Source organism: Odocoileus virginianus, chromosome 14 (assembly GCF_023699985.2).
Source record: "Odocoileus virginianus isolate 20LAN1187 ecotype Illinois chromosome 14, Ovbor_1.2, whole genome shotgun sequence".
Classification (NCBI taxonomy): Eukaryota; Metazoa; Chordata; class Mammalia; order Artiodactyla; family Cervidae; genus Odocoileus; species Odocoileus virginianus.
In genome coordinates, this window is record NC_069687.1 from 27,613,851 (window position 1) to 27,640,898 (window position 27,048).

A 27,048-nucleotide genomic window follows, 5' to 3' on the forward strand; every position below is an offset into this window, starting at 1 on the left:
TAAGGTAAGGAGGTTGCTGAAATCGCCCACAAAAGATAAAAGGCCGGAACAAAGTTATTTTAAGATTTGAGAAAAAGACTTAAAATACATCTGTTACATGTATAAATCAAGATACAGACTTGTTTATAGGTTGTAGGACAAAATGGGGGACATGGAACACCTGTGGATACTGTTCCCATCAGGAGGAAATTCACACACATAAAATCACCACCTATCTCTATAAAAACAGGTAGAAGAAAATCAAATCCTCAGGTATGAACATCATCCAGGTCCCATTTTTCAAAACTATTGATTCTTTTTTTTTTTTTTTCAACTATCCCAAGGAATACAGTAATAACATCTGACAGCCACTTAAGTTGAAGGTTTCACAAAGACTTAAAACACTGGCTTGCCATGTTCTTTATTGCTCCGTGAGGGCTATTTCATTCAATTATAATGACATTTCAATTTGGAATACAGAGTTGCCTCTCCCTTTAAATGTTAAATTGACTTGTTTTGGTAGAAAAAGAATCTAGTATGCTCTATTACATGCAGGATTAAAAAGGTAGCCCTGGCAATATTAATAGCTTAATACTTTAGTAACAACAGAAACTATTTTAGAATCTATCATTTTTTCTTAAACTATAATTTGCTTTTAAAAAAAACTACTTCCATACTCTTTATTCATAGCTCTATCAGAAACTCCCTATGAACTGACTTTCTAAAATAAATATACATTTATCTAGTCTACATAATTTACATAAAAACAAATCATAAACAGAAAAGTCAAAAGACTATAGCTTCAACTAAGCCTGCATGGGGTAGGTACCCAATGATTACAAAATATAAAATCATAATTAATTTCAAAACATTTTAAAATAAAGCAAGGTCCTACCATATCTGTATTCATATTTAACTTACAAGTGACCATGAGAAAAGATGGGGTTTTGGGTAGAGGATAAAGTCCTAGTATAAATGTCCACAGATCTTAACCATCTGTGACAGAGTTGAATAAGCTATTTTTGAAGTGCTTGAAATCTTACCATCTAGGGTAGATTTGGGGTTTTTGTTTCTCTTACATGCTTTTTAAAATACAAAGACTAATTGATATAAAATCCTCTATAATGATATGTAACTGAGAAAAATCAAATGAGTCGAAATAAATACCGGATCATTAAAGAGTAAGCGTCCAAATAACTGCTTGGCTTCCTCCAGGCTTCCCTCCAAGTAAACAGCTCCTAGATAAAAGAAGAGAACGCCGAAAGGAAGGCTGCATTAATATTCAGAGAAAATTACATATCTCTATAAAAAGCAAAAAGGCAAGCCAAAACCCACTCATGGAAAAAATCGACCAGATCAGAAGCAATTGTTTTAAAGGTAGCATTTTCCCTCTTTTAACTATGCTTTGTGTTATAAGTTAGATTGAAATACAAAATTCAATTTACCAAAATATAAACCTAATTTTGTAAGAAAAACAGGCCAACTATGATCTATCATAAAGGATATGGGTATGAACCATTACTGAGGGAACTATATACAAACACTTGACTTTATGAAAATATTGTTTTATTTTCTATATTTATAGTTTATATTTCAGGCCACAGACAAAATATGAGTACAGATAAATTAAGGCTTCTGCCAATAAAAAAGTAGGATAACCTTTACCTTTAATTAAAAATAATTCTTAAAAATTTTTTGAAATAATTAAGCACTGTACACATATTTACCACTAATCATAACCACTAAGTACTATAGTAACATTTTAACTGGGAATCAAATAACTCTGGAGTAGGGTGGTTCTTAAAATCATATTTTTTACACCTGTCTTCAGAAAGGCTATTTTCCATGTAAAATAGAATCTTAGTCACTGGGCTTTTGATGACTAAATGCATTTATTATTTATCAACAGAGGTAGTAATAATGATAATAATTATAACAGTGATGATGATGATGATATTAGTAATAGCAGGGGTTTGAGGGACCACTTATGCCCTAGGCCCTATGCAAAGCATTTTCACATTCTTATCTTCACCTTTAAGGCACCTCAGTAAGAGGATATTAGAAAAGATTTATAGGTTTGGGGTCCACAGTAGGTGATCTGGGGGAGGGGTAAAGGAAATGGAACTCTGCCCTGGATTTGCTGCAGTTAGGATCAGATATTAAGGTTCTTACAACTCTGTGAGGTAAGTAATACTATCTCCATGTCATAGATGGGGAAACTGGGGTTCAAAGAGACTCAGTAACCTGGCAAAGACACAGAACTGATAAATGATGCAAGAGGGAACTGAACCGTGTGTGCCTGGCTATGGAGCTAACTGTAACATTAACTGTCAAAAATATTATGTGAAAAAAAAATTACGTGTACAGAGTAGTCATTCCACATGACAAACCCTCTGAAAATAGACATATTTGTACAAAACAGACATAGCTGTGAAAAGACTGTGGATAGTTATTAAATATTCTCTTGCTACCACCATCAGCATAAAACTATAATGGGAAGCTTTTATGCTCATTTTCAAAGGAAGAGGGCAAAATTGATAAGGAAGTACAGACGCCTTTGAAAAATAAAATGTACTAAATCATCTACCTAAAAAAATCAAGGAATTGTCAATCTACTGTAACATTTCATTGTAAAGCATACTTGCAATCACCAGCTAATTAACTCTTCATAACTTTCCTGTACAAACAGCTAATTATATTCTGGTTATAGTAAAAAAGAAACTGAGGAAGTAAAGAGCCTGAGTGTCTATATTAGCCGTGCTTCAAGTGAATAAACAGTAGTTGTAGAGGCTCAAGCCCTGGGATTTTTAAATATGCAGTGTCTTCAAGATGTTTAAAGCAGAAAATCCTGTAAAATAGCTTTACATTTTATTAAAAAAAAAATATTAGGGTCTAACCAGCAACTTATTTATGTATGTGATCCTGAATCAAATCTGGCAAGTAATCCATCCTCATATTAACTCACTTCAATTCAGTTCAGTATATACTAAGCATGTACATGACATGATACAAGAAATTCAAGAAAAGAAAGCACGACTGCTGCTCTGGAAGAACCACAATAACTACAGTACAAGGAGGCGGGTATCATACTGGGGACCTCATATGCTTTGGGAACAAGTAATTTTGTCCCAAGGCTTCACACTGAATTTTATGTGCTCTCCAGACATTTCAGACATGCAAAAAACCAGACTATAAAAGAGAAATTACCTATTAATGCTTCAAAACAATTAGCCATTGCATGCCGAAGGTCTGATTCTCTACAAAGGTCAGGTCCATGAGCATAAAGCATAAACCGATCCAGTTCAAGTTTCTACAAAATTCAGAATGACAAAAATTAGAGAATATCGGCAAAATCATAACTGTTATAACTCAGCATCTCCTAGTGGGTACAGTTACAAATTAACTGGCCTTAGGCGAAAGTTTAATCTACCATTCTTTACAAGACCATACATACGGTTCAGTGCTGACCAACTTCGCCTTTTCCCCAAGCAAGCTTCTATGAACTCTGATGATTCAAGTAGGTTCAGAATGGACCAGATCTGATCTGTCCAACTCCAGGTTCAGAAAAAGCACTAGCCTCAGTTTGGAATAAGACTCTATTACAAGGCCATGCCTTTGCATTTACCCAATATGTCTAGAGATACAAACTCAACCCGAAGTTAACCTCTTGGATTCCAAAGTTATATGGTACTGATGGTCTCTGTACTGTATGAAAAATCAAGAGATTTTTATGTGGTGGAGTAGATGGGGACTCTCAGAAGACTTAAAAATGCCTTATTTCTATAAATCTTTTTTTTTTTCTTATTTAATAAGGATTTGGATTTGGGGAGCCATATATTTTTGTACTTGTGTCCCTTTGTGAGGTTTCCACACTCATCCTGAAGGCTCAGTGAGAATCTGAGCAATGGGTTGGAACTACCTTAAGGGCTCTGGGAATATTGTTTGTAATGAATTATATATTCTTTTTCTATTTGGCCTCAGACAAGTTTAGAGACAGATTTATGGCCTAATTCTGGAAATTTTATAGGACTGATGAACATATCTGGGCACAATAACTTTACCTCTGGCTTTATTTTACTGTCTTACCCATATTTTCTCTTTGTTCTGAGTTTAGTCCCTACTTGTTTCTTTTCCTATTGTATCATAAAGGACAAATCAAGTCCTTTTAGAACCAGACACAGTATAAATGCTTTTTACAAAACTCTTGAGATTGAATAAATGGAAATCATAATTCGTTCCATAAAAGGAAAAGGGTATAAACACTGCATAAACACACAATAAATCTGTTTCTATTACCATATAATTCGATTCATAACATGCCACATAATATGGAACAAATAACAAGTCAATGAACAACCTAGGACAACATGAATCTCATCAGCTCTCAGATAAAAGAGACTCAGATATGGTGTGTCTTAGTATGTGTGTTAAAAATAACCATATTCATTTACATTGAAGAAGAGACAAATAAAAACAGGGCATACATGCTATCTATTTTGGATTGCTAGGAATTCATGAGTGTATTATAAACTCAAATGAGAGTTTTGACTACCACAAATACAAGAGCAGAAAGCACCTTTTTTTCAAAAACTGATCCCCAAGTGCAAGAGTTTATACTAGAATATGGAAATTTCACTTGTTTCACAACTTCACTGGGAATTGCTTGCTATCTCTGGAGCCCTGCTTTGAGAGTAGACTGCAAGCCATTTCTGTAACATAAACAACTATTCCGGAATGTTATGAATTTTCTCACTTCTCATAATCTCTATATCCTTAGTTTTTCGTGAAGGCATTAATGGAACTGTTAAAAAGGAGAGTGATATTCCACTGTGCATGTGTTAAAATGTTCACTGTCTGGAGTGCTGACCTAGAGCTTTTATTACCTTCTCAGAGTCAGCACTCTTCCTTCATCAAGTCTCTCCTCTCAAATGGTTAAGAACCACTGGTCTAGAGAGAAGGGCAAGGTTTACCACTGCCTTCTGCTGGAGCAGATGGGTGTCGAGTGCTATGGCTGTGTCAGGGTTTGCGGTGGAGCAGGATTACATAGACATCCCTGAAGGGAAGAAATGGCCAGTGGCCACCCCTGTTGTAACTCATGGCTCTATACAGCACCCACTATGTCATGGAATAGCTTCCATTTTCATTTTCCACATGTTGAAAATATCCTCCCTACAATTGTTTGAAAAATAATCATGCAATTCCATTATACCTGAAACTAAAGAAAACAATGGCAGGGAGAGGTGGGGGAGAGTGTGCCAACAATCTACTTATGAAAGGTATTTCCAACAGACATTTACGTGAGCTATCAGGAAGCATCTTGACAATTAAGTCAACTAAACATTGAAGCGCTTGTGGAATTTCATTCATTATGAGCCTAAAAACCAAGCTGGTTTTTCCTGAAGGCATCACTATTTATATTCTCAAATGCCACTGAAGCTGGATCAAAGCCTACCACCACAGTTACGATGAGGATGTTATATAAAATACAGCAGTACACTCTTGCTAACACAAAAAACATGGGATAAAATTAACCACATATTAAAAGTAATTAATGCCTTGGCAAGATCAAATTAAGAAGTCAGTTGTAAAACTAAAATGGATTTTATCTAGTCTTTTCTACCAAATTCCAACATTTACATCAAAAATGAAGAAAAAAATAGAAATTACTTAAAAATCAAGGAAAACTCACAAAAAGCTTTTACAACAGATCACTAATGTTTGGGAATTTAACAGCCACTGTTGCCCCTATTACTGAATAAACCCACAGGCCTATAAAATGTAACTGATTGATAAATGTAATTTATAAGTGGCAGCAGCAATAAAAGCAACTAACTCCTACTAATTTATTCATATGTTTATGTGATGAATAGGCATTGCACCAAGCACTTCATAAACGAATCATTAAAACTCAAATGGTAATCTCCTTAAATTCTCACAACCACCCTATGTGGTAGATGCTAACAGATCTCCATTCTACAGATGAGAAAGCTATGGCTTGGCAAAGAGAATATCAATTTGTTCATGGTCCCCCTGCTGGTATCCTGAATTTCCAAACAAGCGCCAGGGTCCTATCCGTTAGGATTTATGATAACAAGACACTGCAGAGAGACAGGAAGATCAAATGAGACAACATAAGCAACAAGCCTACCATGAATCTCAATCAAGGAAAGGTTCTGTCAGTCACTCGGCAAAGTCAATGTGGCTGGCTAAACAGCCTAAAAGCAAAATCTTAATTAATAGGACTTGTGATTTGGGGGGATTCTCAAAGATCTGTAAAGTATCCCCCATGGATACAAATGGCCTGGAGTATTCTATTCAAAGCTATAATTCTGTCTGTTAAAGTAAATTAAAAACAAATGTAATTCAGAAATATTACACAGAGGGAAAATATGAAATCTTTCATTTCTTTTGCTCTGTTCTCATGTTCCTTTTCCCCAAATGTTTAACTCTGTTCATGCACATCTGTCAATTTTTTCCTCTTCTGTTTCCAAGACACCTCACTGTGGAGTTTATTAGCTGTTGGTGAAACTCACTAAGGTAACAGAACTAATAAGGCTGAGTCCTTAAAACCCAAACAAACAAACAAGCAAAAATCCTTCCTCATCAATAAAATATTAAACCCTTAATACACCCTAAAGGGTTACTGATTCAAATGCAAAGCTAGGCATGGACTGAGGAAGAGAACGTAGACTTCACCGCAAATGAAGTGCAGACACTTGTACCTTGGCTAGCATGGCAAGGTGCTGGTTCTGAACGATGGCGGTCCGATATGTTGCTAATCCCCCCTCTTCCAGACTGGGAAACAGATAGTACAAATGGACACTGCCAAAAAAAAAAGCACATAGACAGCATGTATCACAATATTCTGTATGTGGTTCTGAGTCTAAAACAACAGACCTGACACATAACATCTGCACAGTGCCTACCAGCTGGGTTGAACTAAACTGAAGGGTCTCTGAAGGGCTAAATAGTAAGCACGGTGTATCTGAACGTGCTAAAACCCAAACACCATCCACTCATCTGTTCACACTGACTTCTGTAAAAAGAGCTCTCTGAAATACGATGACAATGAAGACCTGAACAATCATTCATCCTGCTGAGAGCAATCCTATCTAACACTTGAAAAGTGAGCCTGGAGACAGAGAGTTTTGCTTGGGTTGGGTTATAGGGCCCCTGAAGAGAGAGCTCTGAGCAGGGCAGCCAGGTGACACATTCGTCACAAGTATAGGTGGGGACAGGAACGGAACCAGGAGTGGCAAACAGAGCCAGGGCTGTGGATCAGGGAAGTACGGGAATTAGGAAGAAGGCTGATGGAAAACCAGGCGGGACCACAAGGGTAACTGCGCTCTCGTAACTCTCAAACTAGTTCTGAAGATCCACTGTTTGTTGGGGCAGCTAAGCTAGTTTGGTCCTTTTGTGTCCAGTGAGAACACACTGAGAAAACTGCTCCTTTGCCTCACTGTGTCCTTCGTGGGGAAAGAAATGATTGAAAGGGAATAAAAATAGCTTGAGACAGTTCCAAGAGCAACATGTGTTATCTCCCTTTAAGAGAGAAATTTTATGAGTATTGAAAAAGCAAAATGTACTTTCCTACCTCTACCTCCAAACTAAGGATCCAAAACATTTCTGGGGAGAAAACACACAAACAAACAGACACACATACACTAGACACACCCCATAAATAAAAATCTAGTTATTAAAATTCTCGTATGCTTTCCTTCCCTTGAGTTCAGAAAGAGTGAGAAAGGGATCAAAGACAAATCCCAGAAAATGAAATGACATTTTAAAATATCATCCCTTTCTTTACAAATTGAATATAGGCTCTGAAGCATCTAGACCAAGACAAGCTGATCTCTCATGGCTGTAGCAACTTGAACATAAACTTGACAGGACAGAGACGCTAGCCTTTCATCTTGTAATCCTGCTCATTACGGCATCAGTGAGTGCAAGTTATCAGGGCAAGAGGCACAGACATGGAGCTTTTAAGCTCTACAGAAGAGACCAAAACCACTGTGTTTCAAGGCTTTATCGGGCTAATTACAAAGAAGGTAATGTATTAAGTATGTTGCCTGTAAAATGCAATTATTGGGGAACAGCAGAAAAGCCTACTTACCTGGTCAGAAATTCAACAACAGCATCACCCAGGAACTCCAACCGTTCGTTGTGATTAATCCTACAGGAGAATTAAAAGGATCTCTTAAAATAGCCCACATTTACATTTCCTTCCTCTCTTCTCAAAAGAAAGGATGCTGAGGGTTAGCTCCTTTAGTAATCAAAGCACCCTAACTTACTCCTCATAATCAAGGGATCTGATGACCATCCCGCCAGGGGGGTGTCTAGTAGGGAAGGGAGGAGGGAGCACTGCCTCCTACTATGGGGTTCAGGCTCTCTACCCTGGTGCCTCCGTCCCCTGGGAATCAGACTTATCAGTCTAACAACTGTGAATCTTTCTACACTGCTATCAGGTGGACAAGAGAAGGGAGAATGCATTCTTAGAGAAAGAAAGTGGAAAATCAGCACTGGTACCATGTTCTAGCTTCGCATGGTCCAAACTCTGAATCTGACCTCATGTCTAAAGTCTTTTCAAATGGGCCTAACCTACCTTTTCAGTCTGCTATCCTCTTCCACCAATGCACTGGGTCCTTTTCCAAAACCGCCTGGTCCTCTCTGAAAAGTGCGTTTGTGCATGCTAAGTTGCTTCAGTTGTGCCTGACTCTTTGCAACCCTATGGACTGTAGCCCGCCAGGCTCCCTTGTCCATGGGATTCTCCAGGCAAGAATACTGGAGTGGATTGCTGTGTCCTCCTCCAGGGAATCTTCCTGACCCAGGGATGAACTAGCATCTCTTAGGTCTCCTGCATTGGCAGGTGGGTTCTTCACCACTGCTATCCTCTCCCACCAATGCACTGGATCCTTTTCCAAAACTGCCTGGTCCTCTCTGAAGAGGGCATCCCCTGAAACACTCATCACCTCTGTGCAGGCCAAGCTCTGTGCTGCCCTGGAGCTTTCAGGTCTCCCCTGGACAGCAAGACCCCCTGAAAACCGACTCATCCCTCGAGGTCTAGCAGAATGTGAGGTCCAGATGAAACCCCACCTGAATCCCTTATCAAAATGAGTACACTCCCTTGGTGCAGAGACTGCATTTTATTTATATCTCAATTATTTTGAGGAAGGTTCATCTTACAAGTTGAGTTTCTCATGTCTAGTACGAGGCTGAACCCAGCAGGAAGGTGGCTCATGGAAGCCTCCTTCCACCTGCGAGTCTCTCAGAGCAAGCAGGTCACCATCTCTCTGTTTATCAGAGATGGTGACCTGATCTAACAGGCTTTTAAAGGCCGCTCTGGCTGCCTTTAGCAGAGATCGAGTGCAGGAAAGACAAGCACTGAGGCGGATACTGCTGTGGTCCTGATGTGACATGATGGAGGCGCAGGCTGGAGAGGTGACTGAGGAGGGGCAGAGATGCCATCAGATTTGGGAAACATTAGAAAGACGGAGCAGAAAAGAGGTGCTGATAGTTGGGACTGGGAAGCTAACCAACAAGAAAAGGTTGAAGGGCAGTGCCAGACTCTGGCTCACGTGGCTGGGTGAAAAGTGCTGCCATTTACTGCAACGGGAAGACCAAGAGGGGGAACACGTTTGGGAAGAAGCAAGAGCTGCCTTGTAGATATGCTAACTTTGAAATGTGCATAAAATATCCAAATGGAGAGATCCAACAAAATGCTAGATATATTAACCTATTGTTCACAGGCAAGAACAAAGTTAGTAATAAGTGTGTGTGTGTGTGTGTGTGTGTGTGTGTGTGTGTGTGTGTGTGTGTGAGTCAGTCATTTCCAACTCTTTGCGACCCCATGGATGGTAGCCTGCCAGGCTCCTCTGTCCATGGAATTCTCCAGGCAAGAATACTATAAGAGTGGTCTACACGTCGATAGGATTTCAGATGTTGAAACTGGATGGCACTAGTTTGCAGAGAATGCAGCTAGGCAAGGGGTCCCAGGACTGAGCCTAGGAAAGGGTCATGGCTGTGGTCCAGCAGAAAGGAAGCCAGCATAGGGGAACTGGCAGGGTGGTGGGAGGAAGAGAAGGCCAGTGCTATCCTCTAGCCAAAGAGAAGAGCATGTTTCAATTAAAGAAACAGACTCAGCAAGATAAGAAGAGAGCACTGACTCATACCAGGGAGATGGCTGAAGCCACGGAAGGGCAAGCTCTGTGAAGTGGTGGAGACAAGCCAGACTGTGACTCGAGTAGGCTGGGAACTTGCGTGTTGTCTGAAGCCATGCAAAAGAAGATCCTAAAATAAGCTACTGCCTGAGAGATGATAGGAATTAAGAAAGAATACATTTTTTTAAAAGAGAGAAATTAACATTATCCTATTCTTTCCCACCAGCCAGTAAAATAAACATGCATTTTCTGTGGTAAAGACTATCATCTTCCCAACAGTTCAAAGTACAATACAGGAAAACCTAGTTAAGGTGGAAAACAAGAAACCCTGGCCAGGGTCCAGAGGGAAGATGAACTATACTTTGGACTGTCTTGTGCTTAACTGAAGAATAACAAGACAACCAGTCAAAAAATAATAGCTGCTTTGAGTCATATACTATTTTGAATTAAGTCATATTGGTATAAATTTTATTTAATTTCATTTATAAACTTTCAGGGAGACAGGAACTACATTGAGAATTTTAATAACCTTGAAGGCAGACCATTATTCAGTGTGTTAAAATACAAGGTCACAGTGCTAAACAAGTTTATTCAATAGTAAGTCTGCCATCCATTAAATAATTTGTCCCCTATCCAGCATATGTTTTTTTTGTATCCTCACCATGACTAAACTCTGGCAGTAGGCCACAAACGAAAATGGGGGTTAAATACCATTTTAGTTTATTATTATATCACACAATTCCTAACCCAGTGGTTTATCTGGAAAAATGGACAGAGTGAGTTGCTGGTCCTTGCTGTCTACAGCGGCAAGTCTTTTGTTCCTTCTTCCATTGTTTATACTTCCTTTAATCACCCCTGTTTAAATACTAGCAAGCTCCAAGATGAGATGTTTACAGAGCAGTAAACACTCCATTTGCTTTTGAGAACTGAATCAACAGAGGCATTATGAAATTTAGATTAACTGTAGCACTTAGATAGCATATTTGGTCTGTGGAAATCAAAACACTTTATAAAACAGAACAATTTCCCTGTAATAGTAATTACCGTAAGGTGTCATCTACTCCATAGAAAACCATCTTGGGATGGGCCAAGTCCAAGGGTAACTGCTAGAGCGAAGGGACGAACAACATTTTCTTACCTTTGTATTCCAAGCCTCAAGGGGCAATTGGTAGGGCAGAGCTAGAATGGACCTTGCAGGTCAACTGAAACTTCCACCCAACCCATGAGTTTCCTTCTGTCCATTACATCTATTTGTGGCTCAGCTGGTAAAGAATCCGCCTGCCATGTGGGAGTCCTGGGTTCCTGGGTAGGCAAGATCCCCTAGAGAAGGAAAAGGCTACCCACTCCAGTATCCTGGCCTGCAGAATTCCAATGACTGTATAGACCATGGGGTCGCAAAAAGTCGGATACGACAGAGTGTCAGACATGACTGAGTGATTTTCACACTATGGAATTATAAAAAAATATTATAAGAGAGACTACAGGCATAACTCATTTGGGGCTTCCCTGATAGCTCAGTTGGTAAAGAATCCGCTTGCAATGCAGGAGATCCCAGTTCAATTCCTGGGTCGGGAAGATCCGCTGGAGAAGGGAAAGGCTACAAAATCCAATATTCTAGCCTGGAGAATTCCATGGACTGTACAGTCCATGGGGTTGCAAAGAATCAGACACGACTGAGTGACTTTCACTATTACATCTAACTGAACACTTGGGGAGAGAAGCCCTACTAGATCTCAGATCCAACTGGACCCATGGATCCCAGATTAAGCATCTATTCACATATATTCAATGCATTGTTACTATTTTTAATGACAGATACTTAATGTATAACTGATTGGAGAAGAAAATGGCAACCCACTCCAGTATTCTTGCCTGGAGAATCCCATGGACAGAGGAGCCTGGCAGCTATGGTCCACAGGGTTACAAGGAGTCGAACACGACTGGAGCAACTTAGCATGATTGGAAGGGTACTCTGCAACTACCATTTCCTTGCTGCTGTTGCTGCTAAGTCGCTTCAATCGTGTCCGACTCTGTGCGACCCCACAGACAGCAGCCCACCAGGCTCCGGCATCCCTGGGATTCTCCAGGCAAGAACACTGGAGTGGGTTGCCATTTCCTTCTCCAACGCATGAAAGTGAAAAGTGAAAGTGAAGTCGCTCAGTCATGTCTGCCTTTTAGCGACCCCATGGACTGCAGCCTACCAGGCTCCTCCATCCATGGGATTTTCCAGGCAAGAGTACTGGAGTGGGGTGCCATTGCCTTCTCCTTGTAAATGCTAGCTGATCCCAAATCAGATTATGAGACTCACCAGCTGTTAAACTTCTGAAGGCTCTGACCATGACCTTTCCTAATGCTCATTTCCCTGTTTCTAGTCAACAAGTAAAAAACCTGGAATAAAAGTAATATCATGAATGGCCTTCTTTCCTTTAAGACTTATTTACTGAGGCCCTGCTTTTTGAAAGGCACTAATTGGAAAAGAAAAAGAATTTGAAAAAAAGAAAAGAGAGAGTAGGATCAAAGACCTTCCAAATACTCACAGTATTAAAAAAAAAGAAATCAAACTATGACACAAAATATTAATAATACCTGGGAGAACTGAAACTTGCACCATAAAAGAAATGCCGGCAGAAGGTGAGCACGGCTACAATGACTGCCGGCATTTAGGAAAGGGAGAGGGTACGCTCGACTGCACAGGAAGTATTTCAGTCTTACTGGTGTGCAGAAGGCCACAAGGAAGACAGCGATGTGCCTGGAAGGGTGGCTTGGGTCAGCAGGTGCTGAGATTGTCAGGCGAGGAGGTTCAGACTTATTCAGCAGGCGATGCGATGTCACAAAAAGCCTTCAAGCAGTTTACAGCTACAAACTAGAATGGAAGCTCTAGAAATAGCAAGGTGACACCTGGAAAGGCTGTCTGGAGGGAGACCCGGCAGAAGATGGCACTAACTGCATGGCAGGATGGGCAGGGGGGAAGGAGGGGCTTTTGGTGGGGCTGGGGAAGAACTCCATCAAGTTCCCCAACCAGCCCTGTTCCTCCACCTGCAGTGCTGCACACGGATGCCCAAACAACCTACTAGCCTACTGGCTGTCCTGTTCCTTTCTCAACTCTAAAATTCTGAGCAGGCCTGCCTGGGAGGAAATGTAACCACTGATGCTTGAAACTGCATAGTGTCTGTTTCAAACATGTACAAATACTTCCAAGAAGCAGACTGCTGCATCCCACTTTATAACAGCAAACTGAGAAACAAACAGGGGAGAGGGCACGTTGTTTCAAGGGAACTCAGTTACTCAAGTGCATGGTATATAACTAACCATAGTCCCTGAGCAACCCACCAGAGCTCTCCTCGGCCCCACAGCAGTCTGCTGTGGTTGCTGTGTTTTTGACCTTCACTGAAGTGCTAAGCAGAGTCTTCCTTATATTATGCATGTTTATGGAACTCTTACCCCACCCCAGGGAGTCACACTTCTTGGTGAGCAGGGACTATGTCTTAACTTGTTTTTGAAAAAAGTGAAAACGTCAGTTGCACAGTCATGTCCAACTCTTTGTGACCCCATGGACTGTAGCACGCTAGACTCCTCTGTCCATGGAATACTCTAGGCAAGAATACTGCAGTGGGTTGCTGTTCCCTTCTCTGAGGGATCTTCCTGGCCCAGGGATTGAACCCAGGTCTCCTGCATTGCAGGCAGATTCTTTACCATCTGAACCACAACCACTAGGGTATGGTCATGCTGAGGAAGTTGGTAGGTGGCAGGCAGAAAGGAAGAAGAAAGGCTTCCCTGACCGGGAACTGAACCTGGGCCTGGCAGTGATGGCGCCAAATCCTAACCGAAATACCTGTGAACTGCCTCAAACTCAAAGGGCACTGGACAAATGTCTGTTGGATTAAATCTGTCTGCGTTTCTTCAGTACAGCTCCCAGGGCCGAGCACAGCTGGGGCTACCACACAGCCACGGCCAAGCAGCCGCCGGACTGGCTGCCGAGGCAAGAAGGCTCTTTCTGAATAGAAAGTTGGGGTCAATTCTGTATCAGCAAAAAGATGGGACAGGAGGCAAGAGACTCTCAGCACAAGAGCCACAAAGGCCAGAACAGAAGTCAAAGGACAAGAGAGAGCATGTCCATTCTCTATCAGTGGTATCATTTTCAAAATGTAAATTCAAAAAGAACACAAGTCTCTCAGCTATCATTCCCTTTCCCAGGGTAAGAAAAGATAAACCATGGGGTTGAAACAGTGCTATCAAAAAGACATAATTTATATGCCAACAGCTGTGGGTGGGGTGGAGGAGGCAAAGATCACTTAAACCTGTGCTTTCATCATTGAAAAAGAATGGGTCAATGGCACGTGTAGCCCTGCTGAAGGGGGCTGCAGGGGACCCAGGGTTCTACTTATTAAAATACAGAACTGGCCATCTGGAGACTTCACAGTATAGCAGGGTATAGGGAAACCAGGGCCACGCTATCCCTGAGGGTGTGATTAAGGGCTCCTCTAATTAGACAGTTCTTTTCTGATCTTAGACTCGCACGGAACACAGTAGTGAGACGTGTGATCATCTTCAAACTGGAATTTTAAAGTTTCGGCCTGCCTTTCTTTTTACCTCTTGATTGAAGGGGAAAAGACGGTTTGGTTCATGATAACCTCAAAGAAAGCAACCTCAAGGCAAGCCTATTTGAAAAGAAAAGGAATACATGAAGAAAAAGGTAGAGTAGAAAGCTGTGCCAGCTCGACTGGGCACTAACCTCGCTGAAGAGGCCATTACCAGCCGCAGCAGTGCTTCACTTCTAACCCTGCTCTCTCCACCTTCCATCCAAGTCTGCTTCCTAAGAGGGACAGGTCTGATTATTCAACTTTTCAGTGCCCCGGGTTAAAAAGCAAGACTCTCTTAAACAGTCTCCTGTATTGGCTTTCAAAATAGAAACTTCTGTGCTTCACACACAAAGATAAGCCTCCTGAGAGCAACATTAGAGCCTCATCAGCCATCAGGCATTTGCTTCCATTCCGTTTTCCAGGATGTTAATGAGTTTATATAGACCCCGCCTACTTCCTTCCCAGATTCTTCAGGGGCTCAAGGCCACACAAAAGTGAAAATATTAATGTACAAAGGTAGCTTTTAAAATCAAGAAATAAGACAGGGAAAGTTAACAGATAAAACTTTCCTCTAGGAGTTTTATAGTGCACTGGGAAGACCCAGAGGGATCGGGTGGAGAGGGAGGTGGGAGGGGGGACCGGGATGGGGAATACATGTAAATCCATGGCTAATTCATTTCAATGTATGACAAAAACTACTGTAATGATGTAAAGTAATTAGCCTCCAACTAATAAAAATAAATGGAAAAAACAAATAAATAAATTAATTAATTAAAAAAAAACAAACTTTCCAACGCATTATATGAGGCCAGTATTATCCTAATAATGAAATCAGACAAAAACATCAAAGGAAAGAAAAACTGCAGGCCAGAAATCCTCAGCACAGTACCAGCAGACCAAATTCTACCTAAACACACTGTATAAGAAGGATTATACACCATGATCAAGTGTAACGTATCCCAGGAAGGCAAGGTTGGTTTAACAAACCCAAATCAATTAATGTAATACACAATGTGAATAAAATAAATTTTTAAAAAGCATGATTATCTTAATAGATGCAGAAAAAGCATTTGACAAAATTCAACATACTCTCATGACAAAAATATTCTGCAAAGTAGGAACAGAAGGGAACTTCCTCAATATGACAAAAGGCACCTATGAAAAATCCAAACACAATGGTAAAAGAACGTTTTCCTTTTAAGATTAAGGAGAAGGCAAGGAGCCTCTCTCACCACTTCTACAGGATATTGTACTAGAGATGCTAGCTAGGGTGACCAGGTTAAGAAAAATGTAATAAAAGGCATCCAGTCTGAAAAGGATGGATGTAAGAGTTGGGTGGATGGATGTGAGACCAAAAGAAAGCTGAGTGCCAAAGAATTGATGTTTTTGAACTGTGGTGCTGGAGAAGACTCTTGAGAGTCCCTCGGACTGCAAGAAGATCCAACCATTTCACCCTAAAGGAAATCAGTCCTGAATATTCATTGGAAGGAGTGAAGCTGAAGCTCCAATATTTTGGCCACCTGATGCGAAGAACTGACACGCTGGAAAAGACCCTGATGCTGGGAAAGATTGAGGGCAGGAAGAGAAGGGGACGACAGAGGATGAGATGGCTGGACGGCATCACCGACTCGATGGACATGAGTTTGAGCACGCTTCAGGAGTTAGTGATACACTGCAGTCCATGGGGTTGCAAATAGTCGGACACAACTGAGTGACTGGACTGAACTGAACTGAACTGAGTCTGAAAAGGAAAAAGTAAAACTATCTCTATTTACAGGTGAAATGATCATCTATATAGAACATCTTAAAATGAAGTGAAAGTCTCTCAGTCGTGTCCAGCTCTTTGCGATCCCATGGACTGTACAGTCTATGGAGTTCTCCAGGCCAGAATACTGGAGTGGGCAGCCTTTCCCTTCTCCAGGGGATCTTCCCAACCCGGGGATCAAACCCAGGTCTCACACATTACAGGTGGATTCTTTACCAATTGAGCTATCAGGGAATCCCAGAAAATCTTAAGGAATCAACTAAAAAACTATTGGAGCTAACAACTGAGCTCATCAACGTTGCAAGATTCAAAATCAAAATAAAAAATCAACTGTATTCCTATGTGCTTGCAATGAACAATCCCAAAATTAAACTTATAAAAATAATTGCATTTAGAATAGCATTGTAAAGAATAAAATACTTAGGAATAAATTCAACAACAGACATACAAAATGTATACTCTGGAAACTAAAAACATTACTAAGAAATTAAAGACAACAAATGAGAAACAAAGAGATTGAATGTTCAGGGAACAGAAGACAATATTAAGCAGGAGACTTAATATTAAGATGGTAATCATTCACAAACTTATCCATAGATTCACCATAATCCCTATCAAAATTCCAGCTAGCTTTTTTGGAAAGTTAATAAGCTAATTAAAAAATTCATGTGCAAAGGTAAGAGGCCTAGAATAGCCAAAACAATCTTGAAAAAAAAAGAAAGCTAGAAAAGGGACCTTGCATTTCTAGATTGCAAAACTTAATACAAAGCCACAGTAATCAAGACAATGCGGTACTGGCTTAAGGTCAGACATACATATCAATGGAATAAACTAAGAATCAAAAATACACCCTCATATCAGTTGATTTTCAACAAGGGTGATTTCAACCAAGGTGATTTAGTGGGGAAATATTAGCCTTTTCAAGGAATGGTGGTGCTGGGATGATATCTGCAAGCAAAAGAAAGCAGCTGGACCCATATGTCATACCAGTTCTTACTCAGAACAGACCAAAGATCTAAATGTGAGAGAAAAAGCCGTAAGGGTCTTAGAAGAAACAGATGTAAATCTCTGTGACTTTAGATTAGGCAATGGTTTCTTAGACATGACACCAAACACAAAAGCAACGAAAGTAACACAATTTATCTATTATTTGGAATTAATCAAAACTTCTGTGCTTCATTAAAACAGTAAAAAGATGATCCATAGAATGAGAAAAAAATTTTTTACAAATCACGTATCTGATAAGGGATTTGTATCTGGAATACATAAAAAAAAATGATTTTAACTCAATAACAAAAAGTAACTTGATTAAAAAATGCAAAAAGGATCCAAATAGATATTTCTCCAGGGGAGATATATGAATGGCCCAAAAGCACATGAAAAGATGCTCAACATCATTAGTTATCAGAGAAATACAACAAAACCACAATGAGATGATATTTCATATCCACTAGGAAGCCCAGGTTCAAAAAGACAGATAATAACAAGGGTTGGGAAAGATGCAGAGAAACCAGAACCTTTGTATATTGCTGCTAAGAATATAAAATGGTACAGACTCTTTGGAAACAGTCTGGCAGTTCCTTAAAGGAAAGGTCAAACACAGTTACTATATCAACCAGAAATTCCACTTCAGTTATATACCCAAGAAAAATCAAAACATGTCCACACAAAAACCTGCACACAAATATTCATAGCAACATCATTCAAAATAACCAAAAAGGAAAAAGAAATAACCATCAATCTGATGACCAGATAAACAAAATGTGGTCTACCCATACCATGGAATATTACTTGGCAATAAAAAGAAATGAAGAACTAATATATACTACAACATGGATAAACCTTCTAAGTATTACATAAAGTAAAATAAACCAGTCACAAAAGGCCACATATTGTATGATACCATTTATACAAAATGTTCAGAATAGGCAAATTCATAAAAATTAAAAGTGGATTAAAAGAAGATTGCTAGTTGCCTACGGCTAGGCAAGCTGAGAGAAATATGGAGTATGGGGTTTCCTTTGGGCGTGACGAAAATGCTCTAAAATTAGACAGTGATCACAGGTACACCACTTTGTGAAGATACCAAAAACCACTGAATTGTATGCATTTTAAATGGGTGAATTGTATGGTATGTGAATTCCATCTCAATAAAACTATTATAAAAAAAGTCTACCTTACCTTGAGGGAGTTGGGTCATCTTGGCCAAGGCGTGACATAATATTTATTAAGGTGTTAATCCCTAGTTTTTTTAAAAAAAATCACAAGTCAATATTGTTAGAAGCATTCTAGAGCCATCATATGACATGCAGAAAGAAAATTATTCATCTCACTCCAATTTGACTTGCATGTGGACAAGTTTGATCAACTTAGTTACTTTAAACACTATGTGATAGGAGAAATTAAATTTTCTCAAAAATTCGTTCACTCTTATTATAAAGCTATGCTCAAAGTAAATGTCATTACATAAGAGTCAAGAAGCAGTAAAGAATGACAGAATGAAACAGTTACCAGGGAACCATTCCTGGTGGGGATTTAATTTACAAACAGGGGACACAGAACAAAATAGGAGACTGCAATCCAAACGGACCTTTTTTTCGCATGTGCATGTGATGAACTTTTCTATCTCCATATTTGGGCTGCCGAATTCCACAGTTAGACAAAGAATTCCTGGCATGATCAGGATTCATTCCAAAATTCAAGTGATGACTTGGGTGGGTCATGGCCAGCTAAAATTTCAAAGACATAAGTTCAGTTTTAAAAACTCAGCATAAAAAAAATTTAATAAAAACCAACCAAACAAAAAAAAGCATAGAAGCACCATGACAAATGAAACAGGAAAGAGACTTGTTTATCCAATTAAATTTTAAGCCCCAAACTTTCCATTTTTTCCAGTGTCAAATTTCCAGAGCTTTAGTTCAAGCCCTCTTCTGCAAACAAACCTAAAAATCCACATCTTTCACAGAAGAATTAGAATACACAGCACCTGGAAAGAAGAGCCACAAAAGAGGAAAAGATGAAAGAAGAAGAGGCAAATCTTTGATCTATTTCTTAGGGACCGTCTAAAAAAAAAGCGAGAAAGGGGGTTTGAAAGTGGCAATCAGAGTAGGGTAATGGAGAAGGCTATGTTTCTAGACGTCCTCATCCTCTCCAAAATAGAGATTCTCCATACTCCACTTGTAACCTGCAAGATGAATTACTCCTATCTTGTTATTATATAAACGTACAGGAGAGTAACTCTCACCTGTAACAGACAACGATCTTGGAAAGTATATCCTATCAACTTGTCCAGATGCATTAGGCACTGGTGGTAGCGAATATGATGGGTCAGAACCGGCAGCATCATGGCATGCTAGGAAAAAGCACATTTCAGTATGTTTAATTCTCTAAAAATGTATTAAGAACATTTTGATTATTTTAAGGCAAACAAAGAACATTTTTACATCCCAAATCCCATCTCCCAAAGTCTTAAAACAGTGTACTGGCAGCACGGCACCCTGGCATACCCTCTGTGAGGGGCAGAGGACTAAGTTGTTAGAGATACGGTCTCTGGAACCAGAGTGCCTGGGTCCAAATCCAGCTGTCATTCATTCATCCTGGGACTTACAGTAAGTTACTTAAGCTCTCTGTTTCTGTTTCCTCATCTGTCAACTGAGGACAACTGGTGTAGCTACCTTCGAGGACAGCTGAAAGGATCAAATGAGTAAATACAAAAGGCTGCTTAGAATAAGGCATGTGTGGCCCTCACTGAAGTAGGAAGGGCCCTGGTTCATCAGAAGCCAGCAGTGTATCCTCGAGGAAGCCATGAGAATTTCTGTACCTCCTTGTTTCTTTAATTCTAAGGGAATGGATTAGGACTCACAAATTCTGAAACTTTGTCAGGGTCAAGGCACTTCTGAGATCTAAGGAAAATGAGTCTGTCCCCAGAAAAAGGCCTGTGTGCACAAACACGCAAAAATTTTATGGAATTTTAATGAGTTCACAGATCTCTAAAGCCCATCATTAGCCTCTGGGTAAGAACTTCTCAGCCAGATGATCTCAAAGGGCCATTCCAGGTTTAACACTCAATCTAACATTATGAGGATAACTTTTATAAAAACCATCAATACAGTTAAATCACCTGGGGACACAGAACTTTTATTTCAATCACTTTTCATTTGGCTATAGATTCCTTATTGGGAGACAATTTCATGGAGAGCGTATCTTTTTCCTTTTTTTAATAACATTTCCCTAGAAATCAAGAGAATGAAGAAGTCATTCTTATTCATCAGAACCTGGAGGATGGGCACAGCCCACAGAATGACTGACATGTGCTTTCTATCATTTTAGTCTTTGAAGTATTTTAAGCTGACATTATTTAAAAATACATGATAATGGATTTGCTTGAAATTACAGAAATCAGTTCCCTGTAATAACTTATAAAGAAAGATTAGTTCTCCCAAAAAGGATCTTCAATCAATAGAAAGTCTTTCTTTCCAGTTCAATTCAGTAAATATGTATTGAGCACCTCCACGTGCAAGGTTTATAATAGCTGTGGGGAAAAAAAAAAGATGGAGACACTCTTTTCGCCCCCAGGGGCTTCCCAGAGATATGCCATTCTGATTTGAATTACTGGCATTTTGTCCACTATGCTTTGATCCATGCTGTATTAAAAAACACAATAAAAAGGAAACAAAGTATGTGGCCAAAGTATAATACAGTTTTCCAAGCATTTCAACTGCATGGGACTCATGGGTATTGAGGCTAAGCACTCAAGGAGGATGGGTCATGAAGACTATGCAGGGTAACTATCTTTCTAAAGTATGAATTCAAACTAGTGAGTTGTTTTCAAACCTCCAGCGAGGGAAGAATCATTACCTGTTAAGAAAATAACTATCTTCAGAGTATGCTGGTTATTAGAAAATAACCTATCCCTCTGATCTACCCCAGAAAAGAACAATATACATTTAATGGCAAAGTTCCCACATCTTCTCTTCACCAAACTAAGTCTTATTTTCTTTACCCTTTACTCACACGAAACAGCTGTGAGTCCCTTCATCACTTCCTCTAAACTTACTCCAAATAGAGCCAGGTTCTCTTCCCAAGTTAAGTACGGTTCTTGTGAACACTACAAAAAGGTAGGTGTGATCACCATCCATTCTGTATCCCTGACAAATAAGTCTTGAGGTTCTCTATAAGACTCTAGCTCAGTTTGTTAAATGATCAATCTTTGCAATGTTGAGACTACACACAATTGCTAAGCATCTCCCTTCATTCTATTCATTTCTAGAAACTGCTTTCACTTTATTTACTTGTTTTATTTTTACTTGGCTGTGCTGGGTCTCAGTTGTGGCACGTGAGATCTTTGATCTTCAGTGTGGCATGCGGGATCTTTTTTTTCAGTTGCAGCACATAGGATCTAGTTCCCTGACCAGGGATCAAGCCCAGGGCTCCCGGCTGATCCTGCATCCACACACTGTGAAGTTTCTCCATATCCTCCATCACTTGTCCAGGCGCATTCAATATTACTATGGACAGCATTGGCAGCAGCAGATCACATATTCCATCATCTTGTCCTTGTTCTTTAGAATAGTGCTGCTGGCTGAACAATTTATGTTTTAAGAATGAGTGACATCTACCACCTTTTCGCCTCGCCCCACTCTCTCAGCTATTTTCATGTTTGTTTCCATCATTATTGCATGGCACTTCTTAGCAGTACCAGCCACATCGCTGCTACTTTTATGTTGCTCCCAGATATTCTGGGCTTGAAATAAAGATACTATACTACTGTACTCTGCACAGTACTATATAGTAAAGTACACAAAAGCACCACTAGAGGATGCATACATGTGACAATGTACATCAGACACATGAACTAACTTACCTGGCTGAACATTCAAACGCATGTTTACATCTTTCAAAGTTCGCAACTTGAAGGTTCGTATGTAGTGGACTCATTGTAGACCAAACACAACTCTCTGTCTACTCACCACTCACCACCACTCTCTTCTTTTCAATTTTCTTCAGGCACTGTGCCTTCTAGTTTTCTCCAGTTTCACGTGGGCCTCATACTGGTTATATGTTAAACTGACATAGTTTCTTTCCTCCTTTTTGACGTCTCTATGTGTCACATTTATTCATCCTCCACTCTCAGGATTCAGTTTATTGATTTCCATGGACCTCCTGCTTGGTACAGCACAGGGCAGAGGTACATACTCTTCCAAGTCACCAGGTCAACTTTGGTGTGCAAAACCCCATTCTTAAAGTACAGACACCATAGCGACAGGATGCTTTTCCTCTTCTGAGTCATAATGCTGAATTTCTCAGCCTCAGTTTCAGGTTTTGATTCCTGCTTTTTCTTCTGCATTACCCGGAATTCATTCTAACAAGTGGTTACACTGACAGTTTCTCTCTAAACATGGTTCCAGTCGGTGTTCAGTTCACATGTAGTTCCAAGTTACAGGATCACCTCTACGTTTTCATTCCTCCTAACACTTGTTGGGACATATCAGGTAGAATTTTCTAATCTCATAACAACCCTTGGTAACTGCTCTGGTTGGGAAATTACGCTTCCAGAATGAGAAGCTGGGACTCAGATTGCTCTGCCTTAGATTGAACACAACAGTTCTATTGCCAGTGGCAGCCAGACAGCATCACAAGGCTTTTGCCAGCAACCCACCAGCAATTATTATTACCCCACCCGGCCCCCACCCCAAGATTTCAGAGATGCACTCAGCCATTTTCTCTTAAAACTAAGTATAAGTTATTTTTTCCACAGGCTTCAGGGTTACTCAGCATATTCCATGTATAAATTTCATTTAACTGTTATTTCTCAGTCAGATTCTTATTCCTCATTAGCAACAATACTAACCACATTGACTTCGTATTACATACCACCTGAGCAAACTCCGGGAGATGGTGGAGGACAGGAAAGCATGGTATGCTGCAGTCCCTGGGGCCACAGAAAGAGTCGGACACAACTGAGCAACTGAACAACACAGGTCTCCTGCCATCTTATTTGACGAACACACACGAAAACGAAAACATTTATTCTGAGATACGAAACTATAGTTAAGAGGCAATATAACCTGTAAAAAAATAGGACTGGAGGATGGAAGCTTGGCTTCCACCAGCTGGCTGTCTTTGGAACAGCAGGAGTCCTCCATGCGGAGGAACCATCATTACACAAGAAGTATTCACCTTTGCTGAAACTCTACTCAGGAACCTTGTCTCCAACCAGTTAAACACAGGAACTGATTGTTTTTGGCTATGTGCATGCTCAGTCACTCAGTCATGTCCAATTCTTTGAGACCCCATGGACTGCAGCCCGCCAGGCTCCTCTGTCCATAGGATTTTCCTATCAACCTCAAAACAGAGTGTAAAATGTAATATATGCAGAGAGCAAAAGAAAACCTAGCCGTCCAGCTGCTTCCAATCCAGCTGGGAAGCCAGAGTTAGATTCTTGTGACACATCTGAAGGACATAAAACTACATGGTTCATTCTGGACCCCTATTTGTTTTACCAAAAGAAAGGGTAAAAAGAGCTCAATGTTTTTTAAAAAAATTGTGTTCAGTGGATCTAAACTGATCTAGGAACTGCTCCACAATAATGGGACACTCCCTCCACACCCACTAGTCACCAATCAATCAGTTTTTTGTTATTGTTGTTGTTTTTTATCTTTTTACAAATTAGGGTTTCACAGGGTTTTGTTAAAAAAAAAAAATTCACAGTTAAATCAAAAACATAAGTTTAAAAACCACTGAACTAGAAGAACTCTAAGATCCTTTTCAGTTCTCAGAGTTCCATAATTTCAGGATCTCTTAAACAATCAACTTTGACATCACTGAGATCAGCAGATGGCTGGACATTCCACTCACTGTTACTACAATGTCTTAAGCAGCTATGTTGGGGTTACGGTGCTGTGTTGGTTTTGGAGAAACACTAGCAAGCTGAAAAACTGGGTGATATTACAGCTCCAAGTGGCCCTAAGAAACAATCAATGGAAGTAAGATATCCACTTCTGAAAGCATTTACAGTTAAAACAAAAAGTGGTCAACAGGTAACATAACTGAGGACTTTTTAGACAGACTAGCATCCACTACAGATGATTATTTTCAAACTACTTAGCAATATTGCATTAATAGCAGTTCATCTCAACAAAAAAACATTTAGCTTCACATGGTAAATGAATTACATAGCAATTCCTTTAACGATAGGATTAAATTCCACTGTTCAATACAATAATTAAATGCCAGCATTGATTTAAAAGAAAAAAAAAAACCTCATTACAATGAAATGAATACCTAAGAGAGTCTGGACTCATTACAATACATGCTACCATCACAAGAGATAAGTGGAAGTGCAGCCTGGAAGTATTCTTCCAAAAGGCTAAACTGCACTGACCCCAGTCTGTGTAATCATTTCCTTTACTGTAATTCCCATGGAGTGCAACCAATATCAATCACAACAAAAGAATCGAGCGAAGAGTCAAAGAATATGCTGGATTTGAGGGATGTCTAATTTGGTAAAAATTCACATTTAAGGAAAAAAATACCTCTTAGTGAGTCACTTATATACAGCTGAAATGTTCCTCTGTTAAGTCTACCCCCCATCCCCGCAAAAATGGGCTGGGCTTCCTTGGTGGCTCAGTTGGTAAAGAATCTGCTTGCAGTGCAGGAGACCCAGGTTCAATCCCTGGGTTGGGAAGATGCCCTGGAGAAGGGAATGGCAACTCATTCCAGCATTCTTGCCTGGAGAATTCCATGGACAGAGGAATCACTGAGATAGAGCAAAGACTGTAGACTGGCGGGCTACAGTCTGTGAGATCACAAAGAGTCAGACACAACTGAGGGACTAACATATCACAAAGAGAAAATACTATCCTTTGGCTCAAATACGTATACTGTTTCTGCTCATTTAATACTTTCAGCTCTGCAGTATAAGCCTGGGTTCTCAGTCTGGAATGTCTGCACATACCACCTTCAGGAATCTGCCCGCAGAGCTGCCAGAGCATCTCTTTGGACGGGCACTTACCCACACTCTCAAGCAGGCAGATACATTTGAAGAACAGACCTGCCTTCCCTCAATGTGCAGAGACAGAATCGAGCATTACTAAGTCAGCGCCTCCCACACCCCCACCATGCACACGCGCCTGCACCACACTCAACTAAACAAGACAACGTGAAAACTGACACAAAAACAGAACCCAAATGATAGGAAACAATGTACTGTTGATGCTCCATTTAGCTGCAAGGTAATACATTCTGCAGCAACTTCTCAGAATTAGGAAGACTTCAGTGCCAGATGCCTTTTAAAGGAAGAGATGTTTGGGTATAACTGTGTTCTCAGAAGCGTCATCACCTGACAGACATCAGAACGGATGCCAGTTTTCCAGAAGCCTTGGCTACTCAGCTCCACCGTTACTTCTCGCCTCATAGTGTTCTTCTGTCGTATTTTTTGGAGTGCTTCCTAGAAAAGAACTCATTATGGTGAGCGACCTGACAGTTCTAAAGCAATAGTAAGCCAAACACCAAGCATTAGTAAATTAGCTGGATTCGTTCACCCTCACATTCAGGTAGTCAAAATTCTTCATGCCAAATTAGATTTTAAAAAAATAAATAAAGAAAGGCCTTGGGAATAAGCCAGCTTTTCCTGGTAAATGGATAAGGAAAAAACTAAACTAAAGAAGCTCTACGCTGGCAAGCTCAAATGAAAAATGTCCTTTTGGGGACTTTTTGGTGGTCCAGTAGCCTCCCCATGTGGGGGGTTCAGGTTCAATCCCTGGTTGGGGAACTAGGATTCCACATGCCTCACAGCCAAAAAACCAAAACATAAAACAGAAGAAAAATTGTAACAAATTCAATAAAGACTTTAAAAATGATCCTTGTCAAAAAAAAAGAAAAATCGTGAAAAAAAATGCCCTTTAACTGAAAAAGAAACAAAATGTGGTGTTTGGGATCTGAAATCTGCATGTAAAAATTATATTTAAATCAAGCCTTATGTTAAGCATTTACATATAAGAAAGACAATCAGTAAATTAACCAGAAACCCATGTAATTCTCAAAGACGGCTTCTAATTTGCAAACCCTGCAGCAAGGGTATATTTTATTAAAACAAGACAATGATCCAAAACTGCTGCAAGACGTAAACAGGAATGGACTCTTCCCTTTTGCCGCCACCCTTCAAATAATTAATGATAAAAAATAATTTTATACTTGTATGCTTATTCAATAAAAAAAAATCTCATAGGAATTCATAATAACAACAGGAACCACCACCACCTCCATCACTGATTAAGTTCCTAATACAGGCCAGGTAGCTCAGACAGTAAAGAATCTGCCTGCAATGCAGGAGACCAGGGTCCTATCCCTGGGTAGGGAAGATCCCCTGGAGAAGAGAATGACAACCCACTCCAATATTCTTTCCTGGAGAATTCCATGAACAAAGGAGCCTGGTGCGTTATAGTTCATGGGGTTGCAAAGAGTCTGACATGACTGAATGACTAACGCCTTCCCAGGCCAAACACCACTGGAGGAAAGTTAAATGGAGTGTCTCCAAGTCCACACCATCACCCTTTCCCCTGGGTGC

The 27,048-nt window shown here is 40.0% G+C and overlaps 1 protein-coding gene across 8 annotated transcripts in view; it reads right to left on the reverse strand.

Annotated features, from left to right (window-relative positions):
• The window catches only part of DROSHA (drosha ribonuclease III), a 118,251-nt gene that overhangs the window by 28,393 nt on the left and 62,810 nt on the right, over nucleotides 1–27,048 (reverse strand). For 5 of the 8 annotated variants that reach the window (XM_070476527.1, XM_020887065.2, XM_020887063.2 and 2 more), the window contains 9 exons: nucleotides 25,822–25,929; nucleotides 19,726–19,833; nucleotides 19,072–19,210; nucleotides 18,663–18,723; nucleotides 14,869–14,949; nucleotides 8,093–8,152; nucleotides 6,702–6,801; nucleotides 3,187–3,289; nucleotides 1,147–1,217 (listed from right to left, as the gene is read on the reverse strand). In XM_070476527.1, coding sequence (XP_070332628.1) covers nucleotides 1,147–1,217; nucleotides 3,187–3,289; nucleotides 6,702–6,801; nucleotides 8,093–8,152; nucleotides 14,869–14,949; nucleotides 18,663–18,723; nucleotides 19,072–19,210; nucleotides 19,726–19,833; nucleotides 25,822–25,929 — 831 coding nt within the window. The remainder of the gene's footprint in view (nucleotides 1–1,146; nucleotides 1,218–3,186; nucleotides 3,290–6,701; nucleotides 6,802–8,092; nucleotides 8,153–14,868; nucleotides 14,950–18,662; nucleotides 18,724–19,071; nucleotides 19,211–19,725; nucleotides 19,834–25,821; nucleotides 25,930–27,048) is intronic. The other 3 variants (XM_070476529.1, XM_020887064.2, XM_020887066.2) reach the window with 1 other exon arrangement.